Genomic DNA, 12,595 nt, shown 5'->3' on the forward strand with positions numbered 1-12,595 from the left:
TTTCAATTGATAAAATTTTTTACCACCTTATGAAAGGAGTTGTAAATAAGAGCAATTAACTTTTTGATACTGGTTTTCAAAATTATTAATCCATTACTAATGAACTTTCTTTGCATTCAAACAAGTTCTAATGGCCAAATTGCCATTTATATTTAAATGGATGTAAATGTAGGCTGGAATCGAGAGTTAGCGTGCGTATTTCTTACAATAATAACAAAAACTGGCGGATCTAGAAATTTTTAAACTGTGAAGGCGAGGAAGAAGTAAATCGGAAGAAGGAATATTTCCCTTTAAGAACAAAACATTTAATTCCCACATTTTCTTGCAGGCAAATAATTCAATAGTTTTCTGACCGGGGGGGGGGGGGGGGTTAAAATATCCAGCACTATCTTTTAGTGTTTCTTTTTACGTATGAAAAGTACCTATATTTTGTGAATTTTTATATGTATCTTATCGTTTTTATGGCTAATGTCAAATTTGTAAAAACATTGGGGGGTGGGGGGTAGTCCCCAATAAATTGCCAACATATACTATACAGAAGTGGACCTTCAGTAATGACGCCTGTGACCTTTTTTTTATAACTTGTCAAGAGATTTCTGTTGCCCAGCCCCCCCCCCCCCGAAATTGCTTCCTTACCTAAGATAAACTGTTTTTACATGAAGTAAAATGTCTTTTATTAAGGTTTTTCGTTATTATTTCTAGTATAAATGCATATACCAACAAATATTGCCCAAGGTCCTACTAAAAGCCCCCCCCCCCCCCAAAAAAAAAAAATGTTTTCTGACGTTTTAAGTAATAGACTCTTCCTTAAAATGGTTCTGTATATTCCTTCCTCGCCTTCACCATTTAAAAATTCCTGAATCCGCCAATTTTGTTGTAATTATTGTAATATCCTTGCTACCATAGGGTTTATTCAAGCAAAACACGCAATAGTATAGCAGTTGACAGTAAGCAGCTGGTAGTTGGCAGTAGGCAGTTGGCTGCCGTATATGGAATTCCAAAGGTTTAAGATTAATTCAATCAAAATTATTTTCTCATGGATAAATTTCAAGCCTTTCGTTAAGATGCTCTCCAGTATTTTTATGAATTTCACTCAGTCAGATACAACGAAAATAGGCCGTAGCAGCATTAATTCAAAACAAAACTTAGAAGAGGGCTTTTTCGATCTTGGACCGTAATCACTGGCTCTCTTTCATCTTTTCAAAATGCGGGGGATCCTTGTTCCTTTGGAATCTTCGGATACATATTCATGCACTGTTGAATCTTTTCATAGTCCAAGTTCAATTTATTCAGCAAAACCAAACATATTGGTACGTTGGGTACAATATTAATAACTATATAAATTTATGCAGACTGATACAAATCCTTTTATTTTACAGATACAGATAAGAATATTTTTTTTAAGATGGGAAAGGGGGGGGGGCTCTTTTATATATCGTCGAGAAGTTTTCGATTTCTGACCATGTTTCTATTATTCATTTAATGCAAACAAACTCCCTCTGATGGTCTTAGATTGTAGCGCCGTTCAATTAACATACCAACTAAATACAAAAGAAAATTGGACCTCCAGTAAAAATTTCGAACTTTACCATTTCAGAACGGATTTAACCGTATTTGCTTAAGGCCAGCATAAATTGAAGGTACAGCAGAGAAAATATTGACACGGATTTCTTTTTATAACAGTCTATGTACAGCCCCAATCAATGAATAGAAAATAAACCTGTAAAGGCTTATTGTTCTAAATGTGTGCTCTAAAAAGATTACTATATAAAGATTTACAAAGTAAGGTTGGCAAATGAGCCTGGAGCACAGTAGCTGGGCTGACAATATACATGTCGTAGCATAAGAAAGGGTTCCTCGGACATTGTATTGACATGTTGTTTGTCTAAGCGCACACTGTAGATATCTTCACTTAAAAAGCCATAAATCTTACAAAGGCCAGAATCATTTAGCGCCATTGTTTGATTTACTCAGCGCTTATGATATACTATAACTCTTTCTAACAACGGATAAACAGTTAAGTTTTAAAATCCTAACAGTTAAGCCGGTTTAATTTGTTGGTAATAAAGAGCATTAGGACTTCGGTGGACCTTATAATTCTGCGTCAGTTTATAATCTTTGGTTTCGGAAATGTGATCTCTTACTTACCAGATTTTTATTTAAATTACTATGTCGGATCGTTAAAACTCGTGGATAAAATTTCAGAAGCAACTATATTTTAATTATCGGGGTAGAAATGGTCATAAAATTCCCCGATATATTCAGAGGTAAGTGGATTTGATTTCTAATCCTGCAATTGTTTGTTGCATTTAATTTTGTGCATACTATATAAATATCAATTTTAAAATGTGTCGACATGAATCCTAAAGGTGCATTGATTTGTTTTCTTCATTTTAACAAGAATTCATACTCTCTGAGAAAACCAATATTTCTTCTAAAGAAATGTAATTTTTATTCATTTATTTTTTTTTTTATTTCACAGACAGGTCTCGGCTATTCCTGGAGACCCGGCGGGGACGACAGCGGCCCCGGACAGAGGAGACTTTGACTATTCCCGGAATATTTAGGCCACCAAGTGTTCAAGTAGAAATAAGGAAATTTAATCTCTATGGCAACCTTAGGAAATCGAACACGGAAATCCATAACACCCTTCCTTCCCCGGAATGTAAGTTTCTTTCCAGAGAGAGAGAGAGAGAGAGAGAGAGAGAGAGAGAGAGAGAGAGAGAGAATTTGACATCTAAAAGGAGAGGGTGTAATGAAAATAAGTACATATGTAATCTTGGCATTAAACGTTTTAAATGATCTTGCAAATTTCATCCTGGAATTCTTTATTGTTGTACTAAGTATACAACTGAGTTCTATGTTTACGAGTATTTAATCACAATATGATTCTCTGTTTTAACTGATATGGCTAAAACCTTGAGAGTACTTATGTTTAGTATCCTTTGGCCCAAGATAAATGTAGATAGTATGTATCCCGCTTTGACGTTATCACTATTGAATGATTTCTTACACTGCCATACCGTTTCAATTGTCTGATAATTCTTAAAATGTTTAATAAAATCAAACAAAATGAACTGGTACTTAAAATGTTTTATCGCGGATTCTAATCCCTGTTTTCAAAAGACAAGTAAAGAAAAATATCGAATTCCAATGTGTTTATACGTTGTCAATTTCCTCCATCAATATCTGGATGAAAAAATTAACACACAAGAAGTTTAAGGCAAAGATAGAGGCACTGTAATATAATTGAATTTATGGATCCTCTCGGAGACGAAAAGAATTCTGAATTTTTAACTAAGGAGAGAAATGTACATAACAGATTTCCTCCCAAATCAATAACAGGCCAGCTTTTGTGTGATTAATAGGCAGAAACTGTCAGAACAATTGAGGAAGATTAAAGCAATCTATAATTTATAATTTTGTCCTGGGTTTTTCAAGAGGTTCGAGGCATTTTCAATTGCATTTACACTAAATAGCAGGCGCCTTTTTCATAGGTTCACCAGACAGAGGTGGGAATAAGTATACCCTCAAATACTGGTAATAGTGCATTGAAATTACATAATTGTCAATATTGGATTTCATATACATATATTACAAACTTAAATCAAGATGTTCTTTTTACGTACATTTTACTGTATTTTTGTTTGTTTCAGTAATAGAAAGAGAAGTTCGATATATAGCATTTGAAGATGAAAGAAGAAATAAAGCGCAACAAGTGGAATACAAGGATTTTTACAGATTTTTAACACCAACCCTTAAACACAGACCGTCACCAAGCATGAGCAATTCTGAGACAATGGAGCCTACCAAAGTGAAATGATATCAATCAATTAAACCCTCCAAGTGCTTGATTATGACATATTTAGAGAGTCAACTGTTTTATTCTAGTCATTTATCAACACCAGGTCATCATTTTTGTTCACACACCATTAAAAATGGCTTCTTGTGTGTCATTTTGTGTCAAATTCTTTGTATAAATGTATGCATCATACCGTGATCTCAGTCACATCCTTACTTATATTGACAACAGTAATAATTAGAAATATACATCCCATTTAATGGGTTATGAATCAAAAAATTAATTAGGCAATACCATTAGCTCATGTTACAGTTCCAGTAAAAAAAAAATCTCTTGGAGTAAGCGGAAAAAAAATACCTTTTCAGCTAAAAGTTTGTTCTTAAATAGTTTGGCACAACCATGTACAATTTTTTTTATATGAAAAACACATAAGAAAATTTATTAACTTTATTTTTTATTTCATAAATGAAAAAGATATGTGATATGTTGTATATAAATACATGACTATATCATTAAAATCGAGTTGCATTTAAGACATGATTTTGTCATTTATTCTTCAGTCAATAGTTTTTGTTCATATTCATTATCACAGTCAACAAATAATCCTAGACATATTTGTTTGTTTACAAAACCCATTCAAAAAATACTCTGGAACTTCTCTTATACTAACCACATACATTTTTGTGTCATTAAAACCTTTTTTTCCCTATCTCTGCTCAGTCAATATTTTGTCCAACCTTCACTCAATAAGAACTTTTTCCAATGATTTTTCTCCAGGCACCTATGTGAGTGCTCATTCATTACTCTCCAGTGCTGGTCAGGACTTGGCCGTGGCATAAACCTTAGAGAACTTGGTGGATTGTTCTACATTCTTCTGTTTCAGTTTTTTGGACCAATGAGATTTATCATTTGTCTGAAAAAAGGAAAAAAAAAACACTCATGGGTCATAGTACTTATTTGAGTCACCTCTCTGTTCTAGAGAAATACAGGTACATGTTTACATTTTAAATGACCCTACCTCCCCCCCCCCTCCCCCCTTCCTTATTGCTACCATCCACCAGAAAATTATGATTTGAATATAATTGATTGTATATCAATTATTCAATTGTATTAATTGAATATATATTGAGTATATTTAGGCTTAATTTCAATTTTACTAATTGTACACTTGTTGTTCTTGCAGAAGTCTATAAATTCTGTGTACAACTTTGACCTCCTATAGTGGACAGGTCCAACCCTTAACCCCCCTGGTCCATGATTGAAATAAACTTGGTCTCAAAGTGACATTGATTTCTGATCTTTTATTGTTATGCAAACAGTAACCACATTAAACAAAACACTTTTTTCAAATAAAACAAAAATCTTTGAAATCTCTAAGCACTTGTACTTAATGTACATGGTTATCTTAGATATTCCTTTCCTGCATGTGAGAATCTTAAGAATATGTCCTAACCTTTATCAATGATAATTGTCCAAGTTATTAACAAAATGCTGCATTCTGTTGTCCAGAAATATACTAATGTTTGTAGGACTCTGACACTTTAGTGTTTAAGTTTTATAGAGTTCTGGACTAAAATCCCTTATATACATACGAGTATACATGTGTATACAGTAATTAAGTACATCTAGTTCTGTTCTTCTTAAACAATATAAAATATAACTATGACCCATTATTGTGACCCTAGTCTAACCCCGGGGACCATGACTCGATAGAATTTGTCTATACACTACATACAGGTGCTTTTCAAATGACTCATGCTAAGATATAATCAATTTATACAAGACACATATTTAGTACTTACAACTGTTATGAACCCAGGCTTAACAACTTCTGGTTCATCATGCGGCTCAAAGGATCCAAATGGTTTGTGCAAGGATGGACTTTTGGGTCTTGCTAGATCACGTGACTTTGTCTTCTTCTCTCCATACTGACGATTGGACAAGTTCATCACCACTTGTTTCATGACTGACATCTCCTAAAAGACCAATGGAATTATTGTTGATTAATTCTCATTAACTACAGAGCAATTTAAACAAAATATTCATTGTTTAGATAAAAGAATCATTGAAATATGGGCTGCACCATGTATTTCTTGTAAAGCTGAAGTTTTACTTCAGTATTTGTGCACTTAGGCTCTGTCTGGAGAGTAGAATTTTTCATAAAAGTGTCCAAAAATATTACCCCTTACATGTAGCCGATTTTCCATTTAAAAATAAAACATTTTTTTCTTTGTAAAGTGATTACCACTAAGTTTATCTTTACATTATAAAATGCTAAACAAAGGGAAATAACACTACACAAGACAAAATTATACACCATGTTTCAATTATACTCCTATCAATAGAATATTTAAACTTTGCGTGTTCTTTGTACTACAGTGAATTTTCTAGAATGACTGACCTCTTTCTGGTTCAGCAAGCGTTCTAAATCCAAGGACATGTTATTTTTGGTCCTGACAAGATCATTTCTCTCCTTTTCAAGTTGTCTGAAAAAAAAAAAATTGGATGTATATAAAAGAATGTTTTCTCAAATAAAAAGTGTTTCTCAAATGCTGTTGGGTATATCTGACATTGTAAACAAGTTCCAATATAGATTTTCTAACTTTCTGTGACATGGATGAGCATAGACCATTACCAAGTTACAAGGTGTTAGAATTTTATTAACTATACACTCACTGCACATCAGCCTCTAGATTAGCAATGTGTTCTTTCAGTTTATTCATCTGTACATCTCTTTGACGTATACTGTCTATTAAATAATTATATGGCTGCTGTGCTTGGTCTAATATTGAATTGCTGCTTTTAAGCTGAAATGAAATAAAATTATATTACTTAAACTTTACAAACTTAAGGAATTTGTATTAGATTATAGATATACAAGACAGATAAGATAATATACATCTTTAAAAATACCTCCTCAGCCAGTTGTTTAATTTTGGTTTTTTCTCTTTCTAAATCTTGTCGAAGTTGTGTGTTTATCTTCTCAAGAGCCAACACTCTTCTAGCTAAATGAACACTACAAAAAACATATCATTATTCAATCTCTCAAAATGTAAGAATATTAGGGGAAGAAATAAATTTCAATACCTTTTCTTAAACAAAGAATGAAAAGAAAAGTATGTGAGAATCATATCTCCCCTTTCCTCCCTCCCCCACTGGGACTAGTGAATATGTATAACTGATATTAGCCTGACATAAATATTTGACCATGCTCTTTAAGGACATACGCAACGTACCTTACCTACTGATAATTTTTCAAGATATTCTTAATTTAAGATTATAGTGCCATTAGATGTTCGTAGACAAAAAATCAGCATGCATTACCAGGGGTTTTGAAAAGAAATTCATGTCTAATTCAAAGAAAAATATACAAAAAATACTAAACATATATTCTAGATGTTTTATTTATCCAAACTTGTTTTAGAAGAAGTGTACACCAGCATAAATAGACACTAAAATGTAGCACACAGTCCCTTTAAGTATTGGAACTCTTCAACTCCAGGGAAAAAGACAATAAAGTTCAAACTACGTTGCGTATGTCCTTAAGTTGCACATAAATAAATCATGGTCATTATCCTACTTCCAGATCACCAAGAAATATTCTACTTCCTTAAAGATGAAGAAGATAACTTCCTAAAAAATACCTTTGTTCCAATCTTCTTTTAGATGTGGTAGGAACATTAGCACCATAACCATAAGAAAACAGAACTTTTTCTGCCTCTTGGTCATCTTCAACTGAAATCAAAATTAATATAGAATTAAATTGCAATTCCCAATACTTCATACATGTACTTCAATGTTTGAGTTTTGTTTGTCTCTTACATAAACAACAGCCATTAGTTAAGACTAATAGTAAATCTGCTTTTTTCTACATCAGTATAATTAATAATTCGTGGCTTCTTTAATAATGATATAGTTTTAGATGTTTGTTGATGTGTGGTTTTAAGTCTCTTCATTAAATAAAATTCTGATAATTTATTATTATATTCCAAATCTTCAGAAAAAAAAAATTCACTGGTACCTGTCAACACTTTTGATGTGTGCAACTCAAAAATAAAACGAATAATGACAATAAATACACATTTATCCCCTATGATATCTGAGTCATTTTTAAAATTGCTCATGATTTATCTGACCTTGCGCAGCTTGAAGAACAACCTCATCCAGTTCCTTCTCCACTCGCTCATACATCTGGATCTTGGCATTTTTCTCTGACATCTGAGTCTCGAGTTCAGCAACTTTTTTATCCATCCCAGCTTGGAGAGTGTAGTACTCTTTCGTCAGGACCTGAAAACAATCAGTCATAATGCAGGAAAATTTAGGCAGCTAAGATATAAAGCTTTCCTTAAAAAAACACACACACAAACACTATTTTTAACTTGCTACAAGTAGCAAGTATCTATTGATCTATGGATAATTTTTTTTCATATATATATAGTTGAAAAGATCATCTTTTATCTATAGATAAAAAATAGATTTTATTGTGAAGAAAGATCTTACCTCTGCCTTCTTTTCTAGCTTCTCTATGTCTAGTTTGGCCTGACTTAGGTTACGTAGCATTTCTTCATGCACCATCTGTAATCTCTCCAACTCAAAACTTTTCAACTTCATCTCATTCTGTAGTTCTGCAGTTTTACTGTCTCCATGCATCTGCACTTGACGAAACCTAAAATATATGTTCGATTTAGATTCAACCATATTTTTATACTGATCAAGGAACTGTTTCCAATTAGCATGGGCAATCTGAACTCATCATGACAAATCACAACCAGAAGTCTCTGACGAGACTGTAGCTCTACTGGTTGTATTTATAAAGGAAGATAAAAGTAGCACTTGGACTTGAAACTTTGCAACAGCAATAAATAGAATAATGATCCTTGGTTTAGTCTCTTTTGTGGCAAGATTTATTATTATATCCGACTAAAACTGTAGGAGGAGTAGCCTTTTAAAACAATTTTACAGAAATTTTGATTTAAGTAACCATGGCAACATCATTCAACAAAATCAAAAAACAATAACACCAATTATGTATCTCTGTAGTCTACTTGTATGCCACATTATACTGAAATCAGACAAAAAGTGTAGGAGGAGTAGTGTTTTGAAAGTATTTCAAGAAAATTTCTATTTTCAGTAACCATGGCAACACTGTTCATCGAAATCCGAAACTGGTACAGAGAATTATGTATCTTAGTGTAGTTTACTTGTGTGCTAAGTAATACTAAAATCAGACCAAAACTGTAGGGGTAGCATTTTGAAGGTATTTCAAGAAAATTTCTAATTTTAGTAACCATGGCAACAATGTTCATCCAAATCAGAAAATCAATATAAAGAATTATGTATCTTAGTGTAGTCTACTTGTTTGCAAAGTTATACTGAAATCAGACCAAAACTGTAAGAGGAGTAGTATTTTGAAAGTATTTCACAGAAATTTCTATTTTTAGTAACCATGGCAACACCGTTCATCGAAATCAAAAACTGATACACAGAATTATGCATCTTAGTAGCCTATAGTCTACTTGTGTGCCAAGTTATATTGAAATCAGACCAAAACTGTAGGAGGAGTAGCATTTTGAAAAATTGTTTACAGACGGACGGACAGACAGACAGACAGACGGACGGACGACAGACACCTTACTATCGCATAAGCTCTTCTGGTCTCTGACCAGTAGAGCTAAAAATTGATTATAACTTGGGATGGCAACTAGTAACTGTTTAACTAGGGCTGTATAATACTTTCAATATTCCTGTATATTGTAATTCGCTGATAAAAAATATTGTATTGCAAAAGCTTTTTTCAGTACTGGTATACTGGCAAAATGCTTGGGCTTGGGATTTTTACAGTAAAATTTGAAATGAAAGAAATATATTATTCCATTGTGCCAAACGGTAAAGGTTGTTGTTGTATCGATGCATTTTGTTGCAAAACTGTAGTTTAATCAATAACAACTTTTTAGTTACAACATATTTATAACAGTTATATACACTCTGCTGATAAATAGAGTTAATAAAATAAGAAAAGATCATTTTAACTGTTAATAAATATATCGCAGTATATTGCAATACAAAATTCCCAGCAGATACCCAGCCCTACGTTTAACTGACTAACCCGGTAATTGACTGGAAAGATTGTAACCAGTTACAATACTTTTAAAATACAGTCAAACTTCGTTATCTCAAACTTGATGGGACCAAGAAAAAAACTTCAAGATATCCGAGAATTCGAGATATCGAGGGTAAAATACTGAAGAAATATGTGGCAAGAACTTCTCAATCACTTCAACATATCCATGGTATTTGAGATATCCATGTGTGAGATACCGAAGTTCAACTGTATCTTTCTTTAAAAATTTAAAAACTCATGTGTGTTTAAATCTTAAATGCTACAGTCGACCAATTAAATAATTCACAATACACAGCCGCTGTTGAAACAAACCCCCGTAACTTAGTCTTCGTAACCCAGAATACTGATAAAAATTTAAGTAACCCCCATTTATAAAATTCTGTCTGTATTTCTTCCACTTCATGCATTCCTAACACAACTAATTTTCTACTCAGCAGTGTTTTACAGGATACCGGTAATTGAAAATTGTTCTCATATCATAAATCACTGCAATACTTTGCAAATTCCTTCTACAAAATGCCACCACCAGCTTGGTGATATTTAAGGGAAAATGGGAGGGGAAAATTTTACACCAAAAGTACATGTACCCCGGTATGTGTACAGAAACCTAAGACAAAACAAACTTTTACACTTTGTCCTTTTTTTTTTATTACATTCAAAGATCAGAAAGAGCCTGAGTCAAAAGGTATATAGCAGTGGTGAAGTGATTCACTGCAACAGTGCAAAATTCCCACAGCTTTCAACTTTATCAGGAAAGTATCTTTTGATTCCTGGAACAATGGTGCTATTGATTTTTTGGTGAATAGATTGAGAAGTGGTTAGTCATCATCAGTACGTGAGGAAATCATTTAAAAAAAAAAACACTGGAGAGGCAAAATTATTGTGAATGAGGGTGAAAATATGGCTTGACTCTGATATCAAAATAAATGTTCTTGTTATAATATATTTTTTCTGCTCCGATTAGAAAAATTAAATAATTCTAAATACCATAGTTAAAGCCATATATGGCATATTTTTTTTAAGTTCAGATAAAAAGAAATTAAAGTATAGAAATGTGAGGTTATTCAAGTTCAAAATCGGTGAAAATTTTAATTTGAACATAAAACATATATCATGTTTATCTACACTCAGTCTCCTATTATTATTTTTTAGCTCAGATATGCCATATATAGCTTTAAGATTTTTCTTTACAAATTGTTTTTTGAAAATTTTTTATCTCATAATTTCTTTGAAAAGCTTCTGTCCTGCCTATCCTCTATATTGCCAAACTTGGTAAAATATACCACTAAACTTTAAACTACAAAATGAAACCAGATTTCTGTAATAAAAGGGATTATCATGATAAACTGGACTTTAAACAGTACATACTCTGTGAGAAGCTGTTCATATTTTGTTGAAGTTTCTCTTTCTGTTGCTATTGCTCTGTCTTTCTCAGATATCGCCATGTCTCTTGCTTCTCGTAAATTTCTGCAAAAATCAAAATGTGTCAATACCGATATGACATTAGCTCTATTTCCCAAAAACAAATGTCCAGTGTATAAATACCTGTTTTCTCTCTCATACATCTCTTTAGTGCTGGTGCGAAGTCGATCAATTTCTCCATTTGTTTTCAGTCGTATTTGTTCAAGCTCTTCTCTTAGTTTATTTTCATATTCTGTTTTATACTGGTCCCTTCAAAATAAATGTTTAACAATACAATCATGTATTAAAAGATATTCTTACTTTAAAAATCAGTTATTTTTTAATAGCAAGTAAAATTTCAACCTTTAGTTTATTCTATTTTTTTAGTCCTTGCCTTTTTCCTATGTTTTTAAGAAAAAATGGGTACAACAGCACATATTTTCTGACTGCAAAACTAAAGATCCTTGAGACACTTTTAACATAGAAGCAGTTTAAAAATCTCAAATAGCATATAGTGAGTTTCTTAAAGGAGTGTAAAATTTGGTTTTTTGCTTGCTCAAAGGTATGCCAATAATTTTGGCAGAATTTGTTGTTGTCGGACACAAGAGTTCCAAGACATTGTTACTCCTACAAGTAAGAGCCTCGGTTAACGTCCCTACGCTCCTTATACTAGTATACCTCGGCGCCAAGTCAAAAGTTTCTCGCCGTGAACCTCTAGCATGCTGGAGTAAGACATTGTAAACCAGTAGCATAAATTAATACCACTTTAGAGAATGATTACTGGTAAGAGTAAAGAAACACTAAAAATGATAATTTTACTTCAAAATAGTTCAAATCATGAATCATTATTATAATAAGTTCAATAAGCATACTAAAATACTGATAAGTGCAGAAAGAGGAAGTTTGAAACTGATCAAAGTTATCTTTCTTGCATTCAGGTGCAAATTTTAGCATTCAAATTTTAGCAGGCTACCAAGAAACCACTACAATAAGCTAAAGTTAGAACTCTGTGAAAAAATCCCACTTTTACGTTATCCTCCAGTATCACCCATTATAATTCATAATACACTAGACTTGATGTGATGTCATAGAACTTGTACTTGTTTTATACCTTGAAGACACATATTTCTCATACATCTCCTCCCTGGCCCTCTTGGCATCCTCCAGTTCATGAGCGGACTGCTGGACCTTCTCCTCTGCGTAGGTACACCTGTTAGTCAGGTCAGACACCTGCTTTGTCAGGTACTCTTTGTCCTGCTTCAGCAAGGACA

General features: G+C 32.8%; 2 protein-coding genes across 3 annotated transcripts in view; one reads left to right on the top strand and one right to left on the bottom strand.

Annotated features, from left to right (window-relative positions):
* The first annotated feature begins 2,021 nt into the window (after positions 1 to 2,021).
* LOC133172956 (uncharacterized) lies at positions 2,022 to 4,267 on the top strand. The gene is made up of 3 exons (XM_061307817.1): positions 2,022 to 2,267; positions 2,483 to 2,665; positions 3,657 to 4,267. Exons 1-3 carry the CDS (start codon positions 2,237 to 2,239, stop codon positions 3,821 to 3,823), a joined length of 381 nt encoding a protein of 126 aa, XP_061163801.1. The 5' UTR covers positions 2,022 to 2,236; the 3' UTR covers positions 3,824 to 4,267.
* Positions 4,268 to 4,301: 34 nt separating this feature from the next.
* Positions 4,302 to 12,595, bottom strand: part of LOC133172955 (progesterone-induced-blocking factor 1-like) — a 13,987-nt gene continuing 5,693 nt past the window's right edge. The window contains exons 5-15 of one of the 2 annotated variants that reach the window (XM_061307816.1): positions 12,436 to 12,595; positions 11,469 to 11,594; positions 11,292 to 11,390; positions 8,303 to 8,468; positions 7,939 to 8,089; positions 7,447 to 7,537; positions 6,716 to 6,818; positions 6,479 to 6,609; positions 6,204 to 6,288; positions 5,605 to 5,778; positions 4,304 to 4,715 (exon numbers count right to left, since the gene is read on the bottom strand). The exon at positions 12,436 to 12,595 is cut by the window's right edge and continues 22 nt beyond it. In XM_061307816.1, coding sequence (XP_061163800.1) covers positions 4,620 to 4,715; positions 5,605 to 5,778; positions 6,204 to 6,288; positions 6,479 to 6,609; positions 6,716 to 6,818; positions 7,447 to 7,537; positions 7,939 to 8,089; positions 8,303 to 8,468; positions 11,292 to 11,390; positions 11,469 to 11,594; positions 12,436 to 12,595 — 1,382 coding nt within the window. In that variant the 3' untranslated portion in view covers positions 4,304 to 4,619. Of the gene's footprint in view, positions 4,716 to 5,604; positions 5,779 to 6,203; positions 6,289 to 6,478; positions 6,610 to 6,715; positions 6,819 to 7,446; positions 7,538 to 7,938; positions 8,090 to 8,302; positions 8,469 to 11,291; positions 11,595 to 12,435 lie in introns of both variants that reach the window. The other variant, XM_061307815.1, reaches the window with a different exon arrangement.

The sequence above is a fragment of the Saccostrea echinata genome, unplaced genomic scaffold, assembly GCF_033153115.1.
Source record: "Saccostrea echinata isolate AGI-Se365-2 ecotype Australia unplaced genomic scaffold, CSIRO_AGI_Sech_v1 ptg000056l, whole genome shotgun sequence".
NCBI lineage: Eukaryota > Metazoa > Mollusca > Bivalvia > Ostreida > Ostreidae > Saccostrea > Saccostrea echinata.

Excerpts from the sequence above, each read along its gene's own strand:
- LOC133172956 (XM_061307817.1), top strand. The coding sequence starts at position 2,237 with ATGGTCATAAAATTCCCCGATATATTCAGAG. Across the intron at positions 2,268-2,482 it reads ATTCCCCGATATATTCAGAG|ACAGGTCTCGGCTATTCCTG; the intron begins GTAAGTGGATTT and ends TTTATTTCACAG. Across the intron at positions 2,666-3,656 it reads CACCCTTCCTTCCCCGGAAT|TAATAGAAAGAGAAGTTCGA; the intron begins GTAAGTTTCTTT and ends TGTTTGTTTCAG.